General features: G+C 31.0%; 2 protein-coding genes across 2 annotated transcripts in view; both read left to right on the top strand.

Annotated features, from left to right (window-relative positions):
* The first annotated feature begins 197 nt into the window (after positions 1–197).
* Positions 198–11257, top strand: LOC139489962 (uncharacterized). Its single transcript, XM_071276813.1, has 6 exons — positions 198–216; positions 1043–1168; positions 3106–3225; positions 5314–5436; positions 8003–8072; positions 10887–11257. Exons 1-6 carry the CDS (start codon positions 198–200, stop codon positions 11161–11163), a joined length of 735 nt encoding a protein of 244 aa, XP_071132914.1. The 3' UTR covers positions 11164–11257.
* Positions 11258–14198: 2941 nt separating this feature from the next.
* Positions 14199–26374, top strand: part of LOC139489961 (uncharacterized) — a 38719-nt gene continuing 26543 nt past the window's right edge. The window contains exons 1-6 of the mRNA XM_071276811.1: positions 14199–14286; positions 17006–17158; positions 17367–17512; positions 20088–20238; positions 20889–21017; positions 21962–22087. Of these exons, the coding sequence (XP_071132912.1) occupies positions 14199–14286; positions 17006–17158; positions 17367–17512; positions 20088–20238; positions 20889–21017; positions 21962–22087 (793 nt within the window). The remainder of the gene's footprint in view (positions 14287–17005; positions 17159–17366; positions 17513–20087; positions 20239–20888; positions 21018–21961; positions 22088–26374) is intronic.

The following is a 26374-nucleotide window of genomic DNA, read 5'->3' as shown; positions in this document are numbered from 1 at the left end:
TGGAAAAGATCAAAGATATCATTGCATGGGGACACTAAATGGTTATTTCACAATCTTCGGCTGTAATTATAGTATGGAATATCGCTGTGCAGATAATTGCAAGTATTTCAATATTAAAAAAAATGAACTTTAGGATTTTTTGGTTTTCCATCTAATCTTAATATAAATTTCAACTCACAAACTACATAAGTAGCGCAATGTCTGATGTCTCTTTTTGTATTTGTTACCTAATTCCTGGCATTGCTACTTACATATTCCATTGCATTCATATCTGATTTGTTTTCTTCAAGCTGTACTAGATTGAATTTCTGAATTTAAAAACTAGTATTGAAAAAAAATATGAAACAACTTAAATCTGTTAAGTTGTGACTTCCGTGTTTCTAAGTAATTTGCTCATTTTTCACAAGCAATCTGTCCATCTTAGGTAAATGACGTTTCCGAATAACAATATACTTGATCTTCCAATCACTTCCATATGAATTTAATCACATACTAGTATTTGAAACATGTCACTGCTGTGCTATATTATAATTCTCGATGCAGTTAAGGAAGATCACTGCTGTGTTATAACATAACAAGCAATTTAAAAGACAGATATACATTGACATAAAGATAACAGAACAAAAAAAAACCTGAAAAAAGTCTGTCTTTGTCTTGTTTATAAGATTTTAACCTTTTGTAAAAGTGACGGGAAATGTTTTTTTCTCTATATTTTCCTTTTCTCTTAAACACTTTGAATATTCAATAGTAATTTATATAATTTTATAAAATGTCATTTCAAACTATATGTAATAAGATAAGGAAAAGAAAAACAGGGGTTGATGGGCATAATGATCATAAAGGCACAACATAGATAACACCAGATGATTCCGAAAACATCTGACAAAGAAGTCAAACACAAGAGCAGTGAACATCTTTAACATCAAGTATTGTCAACACTATGTCATATAAATGACAAGTCTTTGTTACAAAATGTGTATATTATTTTCACTTTATATGAACTATAAATGTTTTTTCATTTAACTTCGACAATACATTGTAGTTATTTTGGGAAGAAGTGGGAACTGGAATCATGCTATTAACAGCTGCTTACTCAGTGATAAAACACTTTTGAAAGATCTCGATATAATTAAAAACGGTTGGCTTGATTATTTTCAATATACAGAAGGTGAGTTATTGATATGTTCTATTGCGCCTTGAACAACAAAATTGCTATATACTATCATCAAAGATTTAGATTCGATCAAAGTAATAATATGTACATTTTAAAAGTGTGAAAATACTTAACTGATGTTAAATGAAAATGTACTACGTCGCATATAAACACCAAATATAGACTATATCTCCAAGACTATAAACAGATTGATATTATGTGAAATGAAATCTACTTTACGGTGTTGAACTTTTGTTGTTTTTCATGTTTTTTTCTCTCTAATATATGAATTACACTTATAACAATTTGATAGGATGAACATAAACTTTATCCAACAATTTAAGAGCTAATTAAGATACACGCATACAGTAATACAAGCCTTTTACAAAACGTATATCTGAATGTTAAACACTTATTGGATGGTTCCTTTCAATTAAAGAACAAATAAGCTGGTAAGTCTCATTTGATATCGAACTGTATATATAGACGTTCAGAATTCTTTTGTCACGTGCAATTCCTGTTTTCGAACAGTAAATGTGTAGCGTAAAAATCGAAAACAATCAAAATTAAAGATCGACGTTATAACAGAAAATCTGTTAGTTAATCTTCAAATTATATGAACTATGAATATCAAGAAAGCTGGAAAATCAGTTCATTACAACATTGTACAATGATTTCTTAAAAAATAATGCATTTCATAGAACATTTTGTCTTGTGTTATAATAATAAAGCATAACACTTTTACACCGTACATCTGCTTTATCTAATGTGTTGCCTACATGTTTGCTTCAGTATTATGGATTTATATGGATTTATATGTGACAGTCATACAAGTGAGATGTTTAGCTATCTATAAAACCAGGGTTTAATCCACAGGTGTCTACATAAGGAGAAATTAATCAGAAATTCAACCATTGTTTTCCATTCGTTTGATTTGTTTGAGCTTTTGCCATTTTATAAAGGACGTTTCGTTTTGAATTTCATTGGAGTTTTTGTTATTTTACTCTGTTCAAATTTTATAAGACGAAGAGAAACAAGCATCGCCGTGGACAAAATCAAACATAGATGAAATGACAAACATCAATCATAAAACAATACACATTGAAAACTTAACACTGAGAGATATGTATCTCATCAGAAACATAAAGTGTTCAAATGTGTAGACCCTGTTCCACATGTTGTACAAAAATTTCAAACAAACAAAGAATTGTAAGGCACGCTTTTGTTCAATTGACAGATTACCTGCGTCACCATTTTGTTAATTCAGAGAATAGAAAAAAAATCAATCTATATTAAAACCTTGTGTGAAAGGTTCTAGATCGATTTTTTTTTGTTAATACGCATCGTTAGTCAAACAGCTGAATGTTTGTATAAATTTAACACTGCCGGCTATACAACAAAGAAAAAAGTTACACTTAAATAAACACTGCAGTATTTTAAAAGGACTTGGAATAAACATCAAATTCTGAAATTTGGAAATCCGTTTGATTTTAGGTCTATTTGACCCATAAAAGTTTAAAACTCACTGCTTACATATATTTATGAATTTGCCACATAAGAAACATAAATATTTATATGAAATTATAGTTATCATGGTTGAAAAGATTGCATTTCTGTGATTTTTAATGTGTTATCAATTATCAAAACTTTGAATATATTATTCAAGAATTTGTAAATACATAATTTACAATTCCGGTTGGGTTCATTCCCTCCATACAGCTCTTTCAGTATTCATATACTTTCAAGGTTTCATTCATAAATAATATTGCGTAAAATGGCAAATTACTGCTGTTTTTGACTTTCCAGTATATGCAGAGGGGATAATTCATTACCAGATATCTATGCTTTTACAAACCTCAAAATTAGAGAATCACTTCTGGCTCTCGAAAAGAAAAGTATAGACATGATAATAGACTGAATGTTTCAAATACATGTACAATTTTTATGTTTAGTCAAATCAAATCACCGATGTATTGCTATAACTAGAAAGGATGGTAATCAACCACTGTCGTACCAATACAGAAGTTGTTCAGATCAATTGCCTACTCTTTGTAAGATAGATAATAATTCTGGTAAGTATAAACAACAAATTTGTATCTAAATAAATGATTATCTTATTGTCATTAAAGAGTTAACTACTGATATCACTATCATTGATGAATTACTGTATAATGATTGTTGTTTTCTTTCCTAATCTGAAAAAACAATTTTATCTATAGTACATTTAACTGACTTTGTCTCTAAACACTGCAAAGTGTTTTTATGCTTTTTTCAATCGATATGTATAGCTACCTTGATACAAATGTACATGTAGTGAGAAAAAATAATAAATGGAAAACAAACAAATTCTTAAGTCTTCGGCTTTGGAGCTCCATACTATTGATATATTTCTCAGCTCAATAAAACATTATAACCTAAATCATGTTCCGGAACAAAATAAAATGCTTTGAGGTTATTTCTCTTTCTATAACATTAAAAATGCACATTAGTTTTTTAAACTAAAAGATGAACTAAATGAAATATTTTTCAAAAACATTTCAAATGGTGAAAAAAATGGAAACACATCGGAGAGTCTTTGATTCATTTTGAGCTCCATTTTAAGAGATATTGTAAATGTTCCTTTTCAGTTAAAACGTTTGACCGTCAAGTTATTCAGAACGGAACACTCCTCGGCTAGGAAGACAAAAATGAATTAACCCTAACATTTTACTAACAAGATTAATTTTGTACCTTCAAAGGTAAATCTCTCTGCTCGAACGCTGTGTTAGCTATGATCAATATCTGTCCTTTTCCGAACTTGTTTTTGTTAAGACAGAGGAGTGTGCAGTAATACTAATACACGCACTGAATCTGCAAACGATGACGAAGAGATTGACCAATATCTTTTTTTAGTGAAAACTAGAGCTATTGTTACTAGCTTTTTAAAGACAATTTATACATATTTTATATTACAACATTAGCAAATTTACATTAAATTGTATTTTATATCACTTCCTTAAAAACTGACGAATCTACACTTTTCAACCAGGATAATCCTACTAAGACATTGTCCATGCACCAAACTGAGCTTCTTTTACACTCAACTAATTAATCAATGCAAGTCACATTTATGATTTGTCTTAACCCTCGCATTCGCCTCGGTTGACTGATATTTTTTTCTGTTATAACTGATCTTCCCGTACCAAATACGCAACATTTGTTTATCTATAACTAGATACTAATTTTTCCATAATACACAATTTTAAGTTGCAGAATTAAAAACACAGTTTCAGTGCTTGAATTTTTAAAAGGTAGAAAAATATGGAAATAATTTGATAAACTTGCGTTTTATAGTTAAGAAAATAATTCTATAATATACTGTATTGAAAAATGATAAGCAATATGAAAGTAACTGCGTGTAATTAAAAGCTGCATTATTTCAATAAAAAATATATATATATTTCAAATCAATTTTAAAATTCAAATGAAGGAATTACTCAGTACCCTTGGTGTAAGAGCTTTTTACAGGGAGCTATTTCTTTTTAAACAAGATCGCAGTATAAACCATAAGCAATTTATATTTTTTATTAACGGGGTATATATCATACATTTTTTATGTAGGCTCTGTTGAAATGTTAAAGTTAAATGGTTTACTTTTATAAATTGTTATTTGGATGGAGAGTTGTCTCCTTGGCACTCACATCACATCTTCCTATATATATTTATCTGTTTAAATGTTAAAGGTTCATAAAAGGGACATCGATTCTTATCTTTTGTCGTAAATTACTCAACCTTGATAGTAAATTTCTTAGTGAAAATCAAGATCTGAAACAAACCGAACTGTTTCTGTAGTATCCTCCCTTACCAATATCAATGGAAAAGATGCAATCAATAATCTTTTATTAGTTTTGATTTCTTGACAAATTTATTTGCATGCAGATTTTATTAAAAAAAAACATAGTAAGACACAGATATTTTAATATACAAACATACGACTTTGCTTTTCCGTTCTGTTGTAAGCATTTCAAAGATGTAAAACGAAATATCTCACTAGCTCTAAGATTCATCCTATTCTTTTTTTAAATGATTTCATAGTAGTCTATCTTTTAAATGTTTTTTTTAAAATAAAATTGAATAGCTAGTTAGATGATAATGCAATTTTCTTATTGTTTATAATGTAGGAAACTTTAACACGAAATATAGTAGTGTATTTCATGACTCCACAGAATCGCTAAAGCCTTCGTCTGCAAATGTTTCTGATGTACAAGGATCTGGTGAAATATCGACGGACAATAAAAATATCGGTATGATGTGTTAAACATATGTTAAACATAAGAAATAGTTGGAAACACCATGAATAAAGGCAACAGTAGTATACCGCTGTTCAAAACTTCGGTGGACAAAAAACAAAATCAGGGTAACAAACTAAAACTGAGGGAAACGCATTAAATATAAGAGGAGAACAACGACACAACATTAAAATGTAACACACACAGAAACGGACTAAGCATTAGACAAAATCCTATGGGAATAACAAATATAACATCAAAACCAAAGACATGAATTTGGGATAGATGGGACAACATCCCTAATGCGCCTCGAAATGAGGAACTCAAAAGTCACGTGTACAGAAAAAATCTCTGTGTAGTGATATTGGACATGTTTCTATTTTTAACAAATGACTGAACTTAATTATTTGTGGTGATTAGGAAAGTAGAGGAACATAGACTAAATGTGTAAAAACTATGGAGCTATTGAATGTGTTCAAAGTATTAAATTTTCAAAGAACTTATTGTGTTAAAAAGGGGATATTTTACCACAAGGAGCCGCATCACAAAAGGATGTTCGGGGTTTGCTAATTTACGGAAAAAGTCATCTCACTTCGTACCCCGAAAATTTAACCACATATGTGAAAATGTCACAGCTTCGAAACGAGCTATCATACATATACAAGTTTACGATATGGACTGAGCTACAGGAAAAAACGTTACCATTACCGCCTGTGTAAAAACAATTAAAGATATTGAGACAGATAAGTACCGTGACACGTCTTATAGTAATGTGAATTAACACTCTAAAATTAAAGAAAACAAACGACACAACGGAAACACAACGTTAAAATGTAACACACACACAGAAACGAACTATAATATAACAATGGCCATATTCCTGACTTGGTACAGGACATTTTTAAAGGAAAAACTGGTGGGTTGAACCTGGTTTTGTGGCATGCCAAACCTCCCTCTTGTTTAACTGTTTAAGACGTCTTATACTTAATCCATTTGATTTTTGTATTTGTACTGTTTGATAATTTAGACTTAGATGCATGAATTTTTTTCATTAGTAGTTAGTGGCTTTGAACTAGCGGTCAGTTACTGCAAGTACTGATCTGTATTTAGTGTTTATTTTTTGTTGGGATAAATAAGTACCGTGCCACTTCCACTCTGTGTAGTATTTCTATTTGTATCTATCTGATGAGTTAAGCCTTTTTCAACTGATTTTAACAGTTTGTTCTTATGTTGTACTGTTACACAACTGTCCGAGGTTAGGGAAGAGTTGGGATCCTCCTAACATGTTTAACACCGCCACATTCTGTATTTATAAGTATGTCCCAAGTCAAGAGCCTGTAATTCAGTGGTTATGTGTTACACATTTGTTTTTTGTTCATTTTTGTATATAAACTAGGCCGTTAGTTTTATCGTTTGAATTGTTTTTCATTGTCATTCCGGGGCCTTTTTAGATGACTATGCGGTATGGGCTTTGCTTATTGTTGAAGGCCATACGATGACCTATAGTTGTTAATTTCTGTGTTGTTTGATTTGTTGTGGATAGTTTTCTCATTGACATTCGTACCATATCTTCTTTTTTATATTATATAAAACAATGTACACAGGTTAGTATATATCTTATAATTATCTTAAGAGTACGGAAGTAAACATTTTTTTACCTTCTCAAAATTGATAAAGTTGTTGTTCAAATCAATTTTACAGAGGTAAACAATTTTTGTCTTATTAAAAACTTCTTGTAGGTTATACGTATTTAAAATTGTGCAACGAGAGATAACACAAAAAGCTAATTGAAAGTTAAAAAAAATAACAATAAAAAAAACATGCATCAAACACTAATGTCATTTAATTTACTTTAGTGTACTTAATTATACAATCATTTAAAACGATTAATTTTCGTTGACGTCTTTTGAGATTTTATTGAATATCTGCCTGTATTATTTAATCGAAATGTCCTGTATCAAGTCAGGAATATGGTCATTGTTATATTATAGTTCTTTTCTCTGTGTGTTACATTTAAACGTTGTGTTTCTTTTGTGTCGTTTGTCTCCTCTTATATTTGAGTGTGAATTCACATTATTTTAAGACGTGACACGTTACTTTTCTATCCCAAATTCATGTATTTAGTTTGATGTTATATTTGTTATTCTTATCGGATTTTGTCTAATGCTTAGTTCGTTTCTGTGTGTGTTACATTTTAATGTTGTGTCGTCATTCTTCTATTATATTTAATGCGTTTCCCTCGGTATTGGTTTGTGACCCGGATTTGTTATTTTCTATCGATTTATGAGTTTTGAACATCGGTATACTACTGTTGCCTTTATTTGGCTTTCTTTGATGAATGTTTACAAAATGTTAACCTCTGAAACCCCAACTATTTTTTTAGTTGACCAGTTTGTGAATATAACGGACCTGAATCATCTCCGGAAAAGTGTTGTTCTTAGTTAGGAATATGACAGTTGTTCTATGCGTTCCATTGGTTGCATTTGTTGTTATTAGAGGTCTTTAAAATACAGGGTATGCACACTTACTTTACTACGTAATATACATTTTTATATAAATGCATATTTGTTTATCATTTCAGATCTTTGTATCAAGATTGCTGCTGGAGGTACTGCGTCCTTTGCAACAATAACTATGTTGCTCTTGGTAATGTAAGTGTCACATTTACGATATTTATAAACTACGTTTATATGCTTATTTCTATCTGGAAGGTTTGGCAGGCAAAAATGTAGAGGGTCCTACATTTAGTATATCGTATAGGAAGGTTGACAATTTGTATCGAAATTTTAATAGGCAAATTTCAGCATCTTAGTGATCAAATACAAAAATGGTCGATCTACCCTTATTTGTACCACTAATTTCTCTAAAATCAATCACATTTATTACTTTTTGCAACAGATGTGATGGATCGAACTTAAAAACGTGTACCCGGACGTATAACGTGGTGATGTTTGTTGCAACGTCGATAAGTTTGAACCTCAATTTTTCGGTTAAAGATAGAATTGATTATATCGTTTAAAACACAGCAAAACATTTCGATGAAGTGATTGTCTGATTTTTCAAATAATGACATTGGAAATCACCATAAATTTTGAGAAAATAACTTATATTTTATACGTCTTTATAACGTAATTTATTATATAATTAGACTAGATAACATATGATTTTAACCATATGATAATAGCATAAAATTAACGCAAATTCCATATTTTTCCAATTGGCGCTTAGCGGGCTGATATGAAAAGTTTATCACAACTTTTCAATATTATCACATGCCTTTCCGTAACGTTATTGCATCCCGGTGATACTCGGCAAATTCCGGAAAATACACATGAATGGCACTTTTCAGTGAAAAACATTACAAAATAGGGTTGAAAACAATTATTTGGATACAGGCAAGTACAGTGGATAATTCAATAAAAAAAAACACACGAACTTACAACAATGGATTAAGGCGGTGAGGTCGTTGATACAAATCATAATTAAGAAACTGAATGGGTCTATCAATGCCCATGCTACGTCAATCTTTAAAGACCCTCATGTTGCAAAACACTTATCCTACCTTCATGACAAATATGTTCTTGTCCCTGCAGAAAAAGACCCAAACAATATAGTTTTTGTGTGTAAAACTCATTACATTACCTGCTTGATAAACGAATTAGGTATTGACAATTCACTTGGAAACCCAACATACCCTCACGACACTTACCAAAGAGGAAAACCTGGATAAGCATAGGGCTTCAAATTTATAGTGAAACTGCCTATTCTAGAGATGGCGTGAATCAGATGAGAATACATAAATATTCCAATGATCTGTTAGAGTACATACAATCTTACTCTCTTTCATCTTGTAATAGTATTAAAACATAAGACTTTTTCTACACTTTATACAAGTATTCCACAATCCAAACTAAAAGACAAATTACAAGAGTTGGTTTGCTTTGTTTCATCGAACAGAATGGCCAACGGAGATACAAGTATCTTGTCTTTGGAAGGGATAAATCCTACTTTTTAAAGGATCACTTTGATTCAATTAAAACATTCTCAGAAACTGACATTACCAAGATGCTTGATTTCTTGATTGACAACACATTTGTTACGTTCGGAGGCCGTGTTTTTCAACAGACTATCGGCATTTCAATGGGAACGAATTGTGTCCCTCTTCTTGCCGACTTGTTTCTTTGTTATTTTGAGGCTGACTTCATACATGAACTTTTTAGGAAGAAAGATAAGAAGTAAGCAATATCCTTTAACTCTCCTTTCCGCTATATAGATGATGTCCTTTCACTAAAGTATTCAAAATTTGGTGACAATGTCGAACACATCTATCTCATTGAACTCGAGACAAAGGATACAACAGTTACAAGTAAGTCGACCTCATATCTTGACTTACATCTAGAAATTGACAATAAGGGTCGATTGAAAACAAAACTTTACGACAAAAGAGATGATGTTTGCTTTCCAATTGTGAACTTTCCATTTCTAAGTAGCGACATTCAAGCAGCACCTGCATACGGTGTATATATCTCCCAATTGATACGATATTCCCGTGCTTGTATTTCCTATCATGATTTTCTTGATAGACGGTTGCTGCTCACAAGGAAGCTTTTAAATCAAGAGTTCCAAATGGTGAAGTTGAAATCATCTCTTCGTTAATTTTACGGACGCCATCACGAGTTGGTTGACCGTTTCACAAATGATATCAGATATGTTCCTTACGTTACTACAATCCCCTTCCCCTTTCATAAATGTGACCTACCTAATTAGACTATTTACCTGATTTGTTATCTCAAAACATGTAGAGCAGAATCTGTTTACCCTTCCGGAGCACCTGAGACCACCTCTGGGTTTTGGTGGGGTTCGTGTTGTGTATTATTTAGCTTTCTGTTTTGTGTTGTTTGTGCTATTGTTTGTCTGTTTGTCCTTTTCATTTTTAGCCATGGCGTTGTCAGTTTACTTTCAATTTATGAGTTTGACTGAAAATCTTTAGTCCCTCTGTTACAAATGATAAAATAAACGCATTTTTAGACATTGCCATCCTACTTTAGAAAGTAACTTTAAAATAACGACTTTTCCAAACAGTGTTCTTTATGTTTATTGTTGAATTATATTTTTAATAATCCATTTAAGAACAGATCATACTGTTGTTTTTCTTCTCTGTTGAGGCATTTGATAGAAAGATTTTATTTTGGATTTACTACCTTTTTGGTCCGACGTCTGTAAACTTTTCACTCTTTGAACTTCTATTCAAGAACCACTTAAAAATACATATATATATCAATCTGTTATTTTTCTCTATTGTTGAAGCATATGATAAAACGATCATAGCATGTCAATTTCATATCGCATGTATTATTAGCCGTAGGATCAATATCAGCCCAAAAGCAGTTAGCTTAACCTGTCTGTAACCATTGGCACTTAAGGGCTGGCGTGTGCATTAATTAACATATATAATTATTTTTTAGTATCTTTATCCAAAGAAGAAAATTGACAAAAGCTTCCTACACCACCTTGTCAGTACGGCGAGATCAGAACACCTACAACCAAGTACCACATGAAATGTCAGATTCCATTACAGGACAACACTATGAGGTTTCTCCATTATCAGAAATCCCTACTTCAGGATGTCAAATAACTGCCCAACAGAACATAGCTATAATACAACACATTGATACATCTGGGTATCTTATTCCTTCAGGAATGCTAGAGACAGATGGCGACTATCAAACAATCACAGACTGAAATGAAAGTTTTATAACATTTTGTTGTGTAGATATTTGATTTGTTATCAATGAGGTCGTTTGTTGTCTCAATTGAGGCGTTTCATTTTTTTTTTTCATGTAGGGCTTTTTATAGTTTACTATTATTTTGTCCAATTGTTGAAGGTCGTGCGTTAGTCTATTATTCATTAAAACCACTTCATTTCAATTTTTGTGCAAAGGCTGCCTCATTGTTAACCATACCACATCTCCTCGTTTTTACAATTTACTGTTTAACGCGCTTATTGCGAGCGACGGGTGTTTTTATTTTTTGGTTTGTAGTTTGAATGACATTCAGAAAAAAAGCTTATATTTTTATTTTTACCCTTCAGTTCACTGTTTTACATTTACGCATAATGTTTGTGAATACGCTTGAAATATGGCTTATGACAATTGCACACTAAAAAGTATTGATACTGTACAAAGACATTTCAATAAAAGATATGTACTGACCTGAGGATGAATTATTAATAACATAGTTAGCAGACACACTATTAATGTTAAGAATTAAAATAATTATAAATGCTGAACGCAACATTGCTGCAGTCTATAATGATGAAGGAAATAATTATTAAAGTTTTATTGTCTGTGCATAAAGGGAATTATTTCAAACAAATACAATGCAATGATAGATACTAACTAAATTCATAAATTTTAATATCTAATTATTTCAAACAAATACAATGCAATGATACAATAACTTCACACTTCCGTTTTGAATTTGGGTTTGGTTTTGTCGTCAAACAAACACCTGGCGTTTTTTTTTTGGTAACAAACCAATAAAGAAAAATGCATTTAAAAAAATACCAGAGTAACATTCAAAATCATAATTCGAAAATAATCTTGACAACGCCATGGTTTTAAAAGGAAAAGCAAACAAACAATAGAACGAGCACACAACATAGATAACTAATTACTGAGCAACACGAACCCCCACTGGAAACTGGATAGGGGTTGATCCCAGCTGCTCCTGCAAGGTAACCAAATTCTTGTCCACCTCAATCATCCGTTGTGTTGGTCATGTTAGTACAAACCCGATTATAAATCTTTGGTAGGTCACATCTGTGAAACAGATGAACTTTTATGCCCCACCTACGATAGTAGAGGGGCATTATGTTTTCTGGTATGTGCGTCCGTCTGTTCGTTCGTCTGTTCGTCCGCCCGTCTGTCTCGCTTCAGGTTAAAGTTTTTGGTCAACGTAGTTTTTGACGAAGCTGAAGTCTAATCAACTTTAAACTAAGTACACATGTTGCTTATGCTATGATCTTTTTAAGTTAAAAGCCAAATTAGACTTTTGACCCCAATTTCACGGTCCAATGAACATAGAAAATGAAAGTGCGAGTTTCGGGTTAAAGTTTTGGTTCAAGGTAGTTTTTGATGAAGCTGAAGCCCAATGAACTTTAAACTTAGTACACATGTTGCTTTTGATATGATCTTTCTAATTTTTAAAGCCAAATTACACTTTTGACCCCATTTTCACGGTCCACTGAACATAGAACATGAAAGTGCGAGTTTCAGGTTAAAGTTTTTGGTCAAGGTAAGTTTTGATGAGGTAAAAGTCCAATCAACTTGAAACTTAGTGCATATGTTTCCTATGGTATGATCTTTCTAATTTTAATGCCAAATTAGATTATTTACCCAATTTCACGGTCCATTGAACATGGAAAATGATCTTGCGAGTGGGGCATCCGTGTACTTTGGACACATTCTTGTTCATTCTATGTAGCAACATTCCAACATCGCCTGCATACGGAGTATATATCTTCTAGTTAATACGATATTTCATGGCTTGTATTTTCTATCAAGATTTCCTCCATATAGGGTTGCTGCTTACAAAGAAGCTTTTCAACCAAGAGTTTCAAATGATGGTGAAGTTGTAATCATTCCTTCGTACCTTTTCACTAGTTGGTTGATCGTTATGGAATACACAATTGGGAAAGTGAAATCATCTCATCGTATTTGTTTGTTTTTAACCAACCCTCATTGTCAATTTCTAAATTGAAGATGAGATATGAGGCAAACTTAACTGTATTTGCTGTTTCCTTCTTCTGAGGTTCGATTTGATAGATGCGTTCATCATAGTCATCACATTTGATATTATTTAGTTAGAAAACATCATCTTTATAGCGGAAAGTAAAAATAAAGGATATTGCTAACTTAAATTTCTTTCTTCCTAAGAGGTTCCTGTGTGAAGTCGGCCTCATATGGAGAAAAGATGGGCATAATTTGTTTCCATGGAAATGCCGATTGTTTTATAAACAACGCGTCCTCCAAACCTGGCAAATATGTTTTCAATCAAGCAATTTGATCATGTCAGTTTCAGACATATATTGTTTAAATAGAGTGATCTGTTTACAATTTTTTTTTATTCCTCCCTAATACAAGATACTTGTACTTTGCCATTCTTTTGTATGAAGCAAAGCATGTTCATCTCCTTCAATTTTTCTTTTATTTGGAATGGGGAATTCTCGTGTACAGTGAAGAGAAGCCAAATGTGTTAATATTATGACAAGATGCAATAAAGTGTATTTGTACTCTACGTCACTCTCTTCTATGGGGACTGTCCCATTCGCAGATTTTCAGTTTTGGATGTATAGAAATGACTTCAATAATACTTAATTTCCTTATATATATATTTTTTTATAACGGACAATTTTAGAAAGGTTTGTTAAAAATAATGTCAGTACCAACGCACTGATTACTGAGCAGATGATACCCTCGGAGACTAATAATCCACCACAAGGTTTATGAAAACCACAAATGATCTACCATACTGTCTCAAATCTAACGAATATTGGAATTGAAGATTGGGAAAATTAGTGAATCAATTTTTTTTCGCACTGTCATGACATATAGAGACAATCGATTAAAAACAAAATTTCAATGTTCAAAGATACATATAACATTGAAATAATGTATTCTCAATGATAAAATATAAAAAAAAAAAAAAAACAATGTATATACATCCGGTTTGTTTGCACAGGAAGTAATCGTTTTAAAATAACTTCCCTGAGCATCATGGAAATGTGGCGTTTGATATCAAAACTTATTATAATTTTAAATGGTGATACTGTGACGGCCAACTATTGTTTAAATCAAGTTGAAGGTAAGTAGTTTTTTCTAAGAGACTAAATGATACAGATATACAGTACAAGAAATAAAACATTAACTTAATGGAATAGGACGATAGCTGTCTCACAAGCAAAAACCTCTAACTGTAAAAATATAAGAGCATACACTACAGGCACGGGGAAACATTTTACTGCATCCACACTGAACGAGTTACAAATTCCACAGTAAATATAAAACAAAATATCGATTGTATAGGATGACTGCCTGAATACATAGTGCTTTATTACCAAATAGTATGCACAACAGCAGCTATAAATCGTTATGATTGTGTCAATATATCAATGTTCAAAACCATTATATTTTTATATCACATATACCAGGATAGTAAGTCTTAGGATACATTCATCGATATAATCAACAGGCCTAAGCCTAATCAAAAGCTTTCGCTAGAAAATTAGTCGTATTGTTAGTTTGAAAGTACTCTCTTTCTTAATGGCCGAGTATACATGTAGTACAACATTGATATTGTATTTGGCACAAATCTTTCATATAATAGTTACATGGGTTTTCATAATTCTTTATTCTGAAATTCATTTTCAGCGTTTTAGTATTTGATCAAGCATGTAATTATCACGTTGTATATTTGCCTCCTAAATGAACATCAGCTTGACATCAACATTAAGATGCGAGTATAGTTTTCATTTACTTGTATTCATTTTTCCAAGTTTGCAAGTATCAACTCACTCCTTCATAGACATGTTACAATTGTTTCCGTCTTGTCATGTTCCTTACTACGACAGTAACTGCGGAAATTACTAGAATAACATGTCTGTTTTGAATTAATGCTTTCAAATCCTAAGCACCTTTTAGTTAGAGTCGCACTGATCATTACAAAAGCAATATAATATATGTTATTTTACATTTTGGCCCTGTTCTTTTGCGTATCAAATAGGACAGTTACTAGACCAAAAACATCTAAATGACAAACAAATACACATTCAAACTATCCCCAACTATGTGACTTTATTAAAGTTACTTGGTGAATGCAACAGTGAATTTATATCATAATGAAAAAACAAATGTAACAGAAAATCGAATTGTATGAAAAAAAAAGTAAAATCACAAAAATACTGAACTCTGAGGAAAATACAAACGGAAAGTCCCTAATTAAATGGCAAATTAAAAGTTAAAACACATCAAACGAATTTAGAACACCTGTCATATTCCTGATTTTGTTTAGGCATTTTCTTCTGTAGAAAATGGTGGATTGAACTTGGTTTTACAGATAGGTAAACCTCTCACTTGTATAACAGTCGCATGAAATGCAAATATATTCACGATGATGCGTGAACAAAACAAACAGACATAATACCGTGACCAGTAGTTGTTTATTTTTGTGTCATCTTGGTCTCTTGAGGAGAGTTGTCTCATTGGCAATCATACTACATCTTCTTTTATATATATAAATAATAGGTAAAAATGTCCAAAATACAGCCGTTAACATTGTGGTGTAATCTTAATCACTAACAAAACATACAAATATGTCACAGAGAAACACACAATGGCATATAGACCAAGCATACCAAGCATCACGAAAATCAAATATGTTTGTGTTTTTATATATTTCGATGAACAGAACTTATCATAACTGATTTGCAAAACTACAAAACTAACTCTGCACACTGTATTGCTAAATTGTTTTTTTAGATTCAATGATATATCTAAAAAAAAAATAAAAAATAAAAGAGAAACAAATAATGTGTTGCTCTTTCTCAAACACTTTGATGCAATACTTTGAGGGATTGGAAACAAAGATTATCCTCTGGTGGTGTAGAATGACCGACTCTTTTGTCTATTCTTTGTATTTTGCTATAAAAACGCGCTTTTGTTGTTTTTGTAATCTTAGCAACAAAGCATATGTAAATTATAAGTCTGTGTATATGTGTATGAGCTTTTTTGTGCATCAAATTAGTTTTTAAATGCTCATCTTGAGCAGACAAATCGGAACCGTTAATGTCATTTGATCACTTTAAAGCTCGAGTATTTCACTTCTAGACCACAGGCAAAACATTTGTGCATAACATTTAACTAATCACAAGTGTCTGATTAAATGTCTTTTATTATTTCGTTATTAGATTCATTTAATCTACATGATTACAGGATTTGTGCAAAAACAGTAAAAAAAAAATTCAATTCAGTGCAGTACCTGTATATGTAAACCAGGGAATTCAATGTTAACTTGTCTTTAATTATTTGCTAAGCAATTGAAAGTGGACAATAATATTGTGTAAATTTTCTTTTTAATCGAATAATCTTATATTTCTTGTTTGCACTAGATCTGCAATGTAAAATTCAAAACCCTTTGTAACAAATAAGAGGAAAAACGTTTTCCCAGTTCCAATATCATAACAAAGCACTAATCAAAATATATTTAAAAAAAATATTCGGTTAAATAGCCAATGAAACAACTCTTCACAAGAGACCTTATGACTGAGAAAATAACAGCTATGGGTCACCGTACGGCCTTTAACAACGAACAAAAATTATACCGCATAGTCAGCTGTAAAAGGCTCATGAATCACAAATAAAACCAATCCAAACGAAAAAACTTCCGCCCTAATTAGTGTAAAAATAAAGAACGTAAACCAAATATGTAACACAGCTACAAAGTCCATTCTGAAATCATGTTTGGTTACTTAGTCTGAATGAAACTATCACATAGTTAATATTTGATATGATTCTTATTGAAATAGTAACATGGAAGGAAGCACAGACTGTCTGCAGTGTTCCATCTGTCAACGACATCGTGTGCACCGAGAACAATTATAGTGGACTACCAACAACTTTCTCTGCATGGACATCTTCAGCTTCGGTGAACCACACATCTGATTGGGCATCTTTTTATGGTATTTATGTTTCAGTGATATCTAGTTCAATGAACTATAAATATCAATGATACAATTCAAACCAAGTTTAAGATATGACAAGCTAGTAATTCAGTAGTCTTAATTAAAAAGTTGACTTATCACTTTATAGAGGTGTATTGATAATTGTTGGTTTCAATTGCTTTTTCCTACTTAGTATGTTTATTAGTTAACATGTATTTTATTTCAGGTTGTCAGGATGTTAACCAAAATATGATCAACCCTCTGATCACTCTTAACGAATATTTTCGAAATAGTATTGAGGCAACTGCGGTAAACAGTGTATTCGAATGTGCATATTTATGTACAAAAAGAGCAGATTATTTCACATTTGTTGTAAGTATATAGTTCTGATATTAAATACTCATGATAAATACAATTCATAAACTGTATTTTGTTAATACCTAGTATATTAAATAGTAAAAAAAAAATCGTTTCACAATAGAATTTCACCAGAAAAATATCTGTCATTGTGTGTATGTAAGAAAGATATGAAACTGTTAGATTTTACACAATAAAACACCAAACTAATAAACAATTAGAAAAAGTAAAAGGAGCTAAAGGGTGAAAAATATACTGACATTAAAATACTTTAATATTGTATTTTTTCTTAACTGAACTTTACTTGCTGCTCATTAAATCTAAACAATTCATTTTGGGTGGTTGTTCTGTCCCATTCACAAGTGAGTTTTTATTAGACAAATGCGTCTAACATTCTACTTATAAGCCTCGTTCATATCTTCAAAGGGGTACTAAATACGCCATATATACAAAATTTTACATAGGATTGTTTTTGTTCAATCATTAACGAAAGTGAAAAAGTAAAATGATTATTCGCTTTTAACAATCAGTTTAGTTCAATTTAGTCAAACAAAGATAAAAGACATCAATGATGAATACTCACTTGCAAGTAAAAAATTCGACCTCATTGAATCCGTATTCATGTGGCCTTAAATTTTAACTCCTTATCCGTAGCTAGAGATAGATTACGCATGATTTATGCGTGCTTAGTTTTTTAAAGGAAGAATGTCAACTTTGAAGTGAGACAAAGGTCAATCATTTTATTAACTGATTCGATCAACAAAAACTTATTCTTATACAGACAACGACGATAATTAACATTGACATGAATAATCAATAATGTTGTCATTTTTATGAATTTTATTTGTACAAAAATTTGAATTTTTCGAAAAACTATGGATTTTCTTATCTCAGGCATAGATTACCTAAGCCGTATTTGGCACAACGTTTTGATATTTTGGATCCTCAATGCTCCCGAAACTTTTTACTTGTTTGGTTTTATAAATATTTTGATATGAGCGTCACTAATGAGTCTTATGTAGACGAAACGCGCGTCTGGCGTACTGATTTATTGAACCTATAACATGAAATCAAACAAACATTAACCACCTGAGACGGTTATTTATTAACATTTTCCGTTCATAAGATGTAAAATCATTTGAAAAAACTCATTTTGTCTACAAAAATCCGTTAGAGAAATATATGAAAAATATAAAACAGGACGAGCACAATGTTTTTGTATGAAGAAGATTCTGTGTAGACTTTATTAAAATCTGATAACGGATTTATATTCATAAATTTGGTGTATTTACTGTCTTCTGATTGGTTAAAAGTATTACTTTTATGCTCAATGTTGTCAATTTTTATGGTGACACGCCCACTTTGACGTTGTGTATTCTTACGCCAACAAGTGTATACGTTGGTAACTGTAACAAAGTTACTTGGATCACCATTATATGAGTCAGCAATTTATTATACGTCCAGTAATTAATTTCTACTCATATAGACTTATACTTACATCTAGGATTTGTGTTAAGAAACAATAGAGCGCAACACATGTTTAGTGTTAGTGTTACATAACCAAGTACAAACATGTTCTATGAGCCTTATTTTTTATAGAAATTTATTTATAATGAATGGCAAAAATTTATTTTGAATTTATTGAATCATAAAATTAATTTTTAACTCTTCACAGATCTTCGCGGATTATTCAATGCGAAGAGTCAAAAATTATTTTTATGGTTCAACAACTTCAAAATAAGTTATTCTATTCATATTTTATCCTATCTTAATCATTCATCTGTATAGTGACGAGTAACTGAAATTGCGCAATGACGTGTATTAGAAATGTCGTTAGTCTAAGTTAAACGTAATAATTAACATTTAAGAATTGAATGCTCTTTTTTGTAAATTTATTGGGGTGTAAAAGCGTTGACCGAAGTACATTTTGTATGAAGCGCGGAAGCGCTTCATACTAAAAATGTGCGCACGGTTAACGCTTTTACAACCCTATGAAGTTACAAAAAAAAGCATTCAATACTTATAATTACATTTTTACCTATAGGATCATGAAAACACGCCTTTTATCAAGTTTTTATTTCATTTACCTGTGCACTTTATTGTGGGACCTCTTGTCATCATGAATGAACAGTTTTATTTCGGATACAACTGCGTACGGAATAACACGTGATGTACAGTTAGCCAATCCGAATAACGTATTATAGTGAAACATACATTTAATGTAATTATAATGAAACAGAAAATGAAATGGATGAAATAAATGAAAGTATGAATGACAAATCAACATTTAATTAAACATATAGATACGACGGTGAAACTGAAATCACCATCGCCAATAGTATTGACTGGTTTTTTTTAATTGTCATAATTCTGTACTACGACGGTAGGATTTAATGACACAAGCCAATGTGTTTCCTGTTTCTTCATATGTTCGATTTAAAAATTATTTGCCGTGTAAATAATAGAATGATCTAGGTCTGAGTTACTGACAAAATAATATACGAAAACCGATAACAGTGTTAGTGTTTCTATACAAAAAAAAGTAAAACTAACTGTACACTATGAAATTTAAACTTTTATCTCATTTTAGAAACATATTTGTAAGTGTATTCATGAGGGGGATGAAATAAAAACAGCTGTAAAGAAGAGTCCATCATGTTTCAAACCAGATTCAAAAAAACATATTGACGATGTATATTCGGAATCGCAGTCTGCACTTCCAATTTTTAAATTTGAAACAGGTATATAGTTTTACAACGTCATAAATTCCTTAAAAACTATAATTTACATATATTCTCAGTCATTTACAATCTCTCAATTATAAAACTCATGACATGAGATAAGTGTTTTTTATGATGTCTTTTCACAAGTAACCTAGAGGAAAAACGTGTCTGAAGCAATTACAGTCACGAAGAAAAGTTGTAAAAGGCATACAAGTGTTTCGACAGAAATGAATATCACCTCGATGGTGCCTGGAAATATTTCCATAACGAGTGAAGCTATCTACGTTTTTGAGGTCAACTGAATATGATGCTTCCAATCATGCCACAGTGTTAATGTTCCCTCTTGTGAATTTTTGTATATTCTGCTAAATCATAAGAATTTTGCAATTAGTTGTGTACAATTGTTTGTATTTACATATTCTTAATAATTGTTCCATAAAATCGTGTTTTTTGTGTGTTTGTGTGGCATTTCAATCTCCACACGCCTACGTATCGAATAACAAACATACGTGTAACAATAAAAAAATGTGGAATGCGCAATGTATAATTGCGATCTTCACCATATTATACAAAATCATCATTATAGTCAATAAACTATATTACTTTCCAAACGAATTGCTTTTGTGTAGAAATATACTATTATGCTTTCAATATTAAATGTTCTGCAGACTTTCAAAAGAAAAACCTAACAATGTTTAATGGAAAAGATCAAAGATATCATTGCATGGGGACACAAAATGATTATTTCACAATCTTCGACTGTAACTATAGTATGGAATATCGCTGTGCAGATCATTGTAAGTATTTCAATATTGAAAAAAATGAACTTTAGGATTTTTTGGTTTTCCATCTAATCTTAATATAAATTTCAACTCACAAACTACATAAGTAGCACAATGTCTGATGTCTCTTTTTGTATCTGTCACCTAATTCCTGGCATTGCTACTTACATATTCCATTGCATTCATATCTGATTTGTTTTCTTCAAGCTGTACTAGATTGAATTTCTGAATTGATCAACTAGTATTGAAAAAAATATGAAACAACTTAAATCTGTTAAGTTGTGACTTCCATGTTTCTAAGTAATTTGCTCATTTTGCACAGGCAATATGTCCATCTTAGGTAAATGACGTTTCCGAATAACAATATAGTTGATCTTTCAATCACTTCCATATGAATTTAATCACATACTAGTATTTGAAACATGTCACTGCTGTGCTATATTATAATTCTCGATGTAGTTAAGGAAGATCACTGCTGTGTTATAAAATAACAAGCAATTTAAAATACAGATATACATTGACATATAGATGACAGAACAAAAAAATACCTGAAAAAAAGTCTGTCTTTGTCTTGTTTGTAAGATTTTAACCTTTTGAAAAAGTGACGGGAAATGTTTTTTTTTCTATTTTTTCCTTTTCTCTTAAACACTTTGAATATTCAATAGTAATTTATATAATTTTATAAAATGTCATTTCAAACTATATGTAATAAGATAAGGAAAAGAAAAACAGGGGTTGATGGGCATAATGATCATAAAGGCACAACATAGATAACACCAGATGATTCCGAAAACATCTGACAAAGAAGTCAAACACAAGAGCAGTGAACATCTTTAACATCAAGTATTGTCAACACTATGTCATATAAATGACAAGTCTTTGTTACAAAATGTGTATATTATTTTCACTTTATATGAACTATAAATGTTTTTTCATTTAACTTCGACAATACATTGTAGTTATTTTGGGAAGAAGTGGGAACTGGAATCATGCTATTAACAGCTGCTTACTCAGTGATAAAACACTTTTGAAAGATCTCGATATAATTAAAAACGGTTGGCTTGATTATTTTCAATATACAGAAGGTGAGTTATTGATATGTTCTATTGCGCCTTGAACAACAAAATTGCTATATACTATCATCAAAGATTTAGATTCGATCAAAGTAATAATATGTACATTTTAAAAGTGTGAAAATACTTAACTGATGTTAAATGAAAATGTACTACGTCGCATATAAACACCAAATATAGACTATATCTCCAAGACTATAAACAGATTGATATTATGTGAAATGAAATCTACTTTACGGTGTTGAACTTTTGTTGTTTTTCATGTTTTTTTCTCTCTAATATATGAATTACACTTATAACAATTTGATAGGATGAACATAAACTTTATCCAACAATTTAAGAGCTAATTAAGATACACGCATACAGTAATACAAGCCTTTTACAAAACGTATATCTGAATGTTAAACACTTACTGGATGGTTCCTTTCAATTAAAGAACAAATAAGCTGTTAAGTCTCATTTGATATCGAATCTGTATATATAGACGTTCCCAGAATTCTTTTGTCACGTGCAATTCCTGTTTTCGAACAGTAAATGTGTAGCGTAAAAATCGAAAACAATCAAAATCAAAGATCGACGTTATAACAGAAAATCTGTTAGTTAATCTTCAAATTATATGAAATATGAATATCAAGAAAGCTGGCAAATCAGTTCATTACAATGATTTCTTGCAAAGTAATGCACTTCATAGAACATTTTGTCTTGTGTTATAATAATAAGGCATAACACTTTTACACCGTACATCTGCTTTATCTGATGTTTTGCCTACATGATTGCTTCAGTATTATGGATTTTTATGGATTTATATGCGACAGTCATACAAGTGAGATGTTTAGCAATCTATAAAACCAGGGTTTAATCCACAAGTGTCTACATAAGGAGAAATTAATCAGAAATTCAACCATTGTTTTCCAATTGTTTGATTTGTTTGAGTTTTTGCCATTTTATAAATGACGTTGCGTTTTGAATTTCATTAGAGTTTTTGTCATTTTATTCTGTTCAAATTTTATAAGACGAAGAGAAACAAGCAACGCCGTGAACAAAATCAGATATAGATAAAACGACAAACATCAATCTTAAAACAATACTCATAGAAAACTAAACACTGAAAGACACGAATCCCATCAAACACGAATGGTGTTCAAATGTGTAGACCCTGTTCCACATGTTGAACAGAAATTTCAAACAAACAACGAAATGTAAGTCACGCTTTTGTTCAGTTCACAGATCACCTGCGTCACAATTTTTTTATTCAGTAAGTAGAAACAAATCAATCTATATTAAAACCTCGTGTGAAAGGTTCTAGATCAATACTTTTTTTGTAAATACGCATCGTTAGTAAAATTTATAAATTCAACACTACCGGCTATACAACAAAGGTTAAGGTTATACACTTGAATAAACAATGCAGTAATTTAAAAAACGTGGAATAATCATCGAATTCTGCATGTGTTGAAAATTCAAAATCCAAAATCCTATTGATGTGAGGTTCTATTTGACCTATAAAAGTATAAAACTCACTGCTCACATAGATATTTGAATTTGCAACTAAAAAAATATGAATATATATATACGATATAGTTATCATGTTTAAAAATATTTCATTACTGTGATTTTTAATGTGTTAACAATTATCACATCTTTGAATACATTATTTAAGAATCTATAAATACATATTTTACGATTGCGGTTGGGTTCCTTATCTCCATATAGCTCTTTAAGTATTAATACTTTCAAGGATTTATTCAAACATATTGTTGCGTAAAATGTCAAATCTAGTGCTGTTTGTAACTTCTCAGTATATGCGGAGAGGATAATTCATTACCAGATCTCTATTGTTTTACAAACTTCGAAATTAGAGAATACACTTCTGGCTCTAAAAAAGAAAAACAGATAAGTATAACTGAGAACGGATATTTCACTTGACATGATAATGTTTTAAATACATGTACAATTTTTACGTTTAGTCAACTCAAATTATCGATGTGTTGCGATCACTAGGAAGAATGGTACTCAACCACTGACGTACCAATACAGAAATTGTTCAGATCAATTGCCTACTCTTTGCAAGGAAGATAAAAATTCACGTAAGGCTAAAAAACCAATTTGTACCTAAAAAATGATTATCTTATTGTCATCTGATATCACTGTCATTGATGAATTGCTGTATACTAATTGTTGCTTCCTTTCCTAATCTATCTATAGTACTTTTACTGATTTTGTCTTTAAACACGAAGTGTTTTTGTTGCTTTTTTCAATCGATATGTATAGTTACCTTGACACAAATGTACAATGAAAAATTAATAAAGGGAAAACAAATAAGGTGTTTGTAAAACATTCTTAAAACTTCGGCTTTGGAGCTCCATACTATTGATATATTCCTGAACTCATTAAAACATTATTACCTAACTCATGTTCCGGTACAAGGTAAAATACTTTCAGGTTTTTCTCTATTTATAACATTAAAAATGCACATTCCTTAAAAAACTAAAAGATGAACTGAATGAAATATTTTTCAAAAACATCTCAAATTGTGAAAAAATTAGAAAACACATCGAAGATTCTTTTGTTCATTTTCCGCTCCATTTTAAGAGATATTGTAAATGTTCCTGTTCAGATAGAAAAGTTTGACCGGCAAGATATTCAGACTGGATATAACAACAGTTCTCGGCTGGGAAGACAAAAATGGATTAACCCCAACATTTTACTTACAAGATTAACTTTGTACCTTCAAAGGTAGTTCTTGCCGCGCAAACGCTGTGTTTGCTATGATCAATATCTGTCCTGCACCGAGCTTGTCTGTGCCAAGAAAGAGTGTACAGTAATGCTAATACTTGCACTGAATCTGCAAACGATGACGAAGAGATTGACTCCATAAGTTTTTAGTGTGAAGACTAGAGCTATTATATGTAGCTTCTTAATGATAATTTATATAAGGGTCTTGACCGATTTTAAATTACAACATTACATTGTATTTTCCATCACTTCCATAAAAACTGACGAGTCTATACTTGTTTACCAGGATAAACCCACTAAGACATTGTCCATGCACAAAACTGAGTTTCTTTTACACTCAACTAATTAATCAATGCAAGTCACATTTATGATTTGTCTTAACCCTCGCATTCGCCTCGGTTGACTATGATATTTTTGTGTTATAACTGATCTTTCCGGACCAAATACGCAACATTTTATTTATCTATAACAAGGTCCTAATTTTAGAAAATGCACAACTTTTTAGTTGCAAAATTAAAAACACTGTTTCAGTGCTTGAGTTTTTAAAAGATAGAAAAAATATGGAAATAATTTGATAATCTGGTGTTTTATAGTTTAGAAAATAATTCTATAATATACTGTATTGAAAAATGATAAGCAATATGGAAGTAACTGAGTGTAACTAAAAGCTGCATTATTCTATAATAATTTTAAAAAAATACATCTCATGTAAATTTTAGGATTCAAATGAACGAATTACTCGGTACCCTTGGTGTAAAAGCTTCCTTGTATGCAGTTATGACTTTTTAAACAAGATCGCAGTAGAAACCATAATCATTGTATATTTTTTATTAACGGGGGAAAATATCATATGTGGGCTCTGTTGAAATGTTAAAGGTTCATAAAGGGAACATCGAATCTATTCTTATGTCGTAAATAACTCAACCTTGATATTCAATTTTTTAGTGTAAATCAAGGTATAAAACAAACTGAACTGCAGTTTCTGTAGTATCCTCCATTACCAATATCAATGGGAAAGATGCAATCAATAATCTTTTATTAGTTTCAATTTCTTGACAAATACATTTGCATGAAGATTTTACTAAAAAAACATAGTTAGACACAGATATTTTACTATACAAACATGTTCGTCATAGAACTTTGCTTTTCCGTTCCGTTGTAAGTATTTCGAAGATGTAAAACGAAATATATCACTAGCTCTAATATTTCTCTTATTCTTGTGTTATTAATAGTTTCATAGTAGAATATCTTTTAAATGTATGTTTTTGGTATATGAAATAAGATATCTAGATGATAATGCAATTTTCTTTATGTTAATTATGTAGGCAATTTAAACACGAAATGTAGTAGTGTATGTCATGCAAACTCCACAGAATCTCCAAAACCTACTTCTACAAACGTTTCTGATGTACATGGATCTGGTGAAATATCGACGGACAATAAAAATTTCGGTATGATATGTTAAACCTATGTTAAACTTATGTAAAACCTATGAAATAGTTGGATACCACATTGAACTGCAAAACAACGTCCACAAAAATTCACTGCAAAAACAGAAAGACG

The sequence above is a fragment of the Mytilus edulis genome, chromosome 9 (genome assembly GCF_963676685.1).
Source record: "Mytilus edulis chromosome 9, xbMytEdul2.2, whole genome shotgun sequence".
Classification (NCBI taxonomy): domain Eukaryota; kingdom Metazoa; phylum Mollusca; class Bivalvia; order Mytilida; family Mytilidae; genus Mytilus; species Mytilus edulis.
This window is presented reverse-complemented; position numbering and strand designations above follow the sequence as displayed.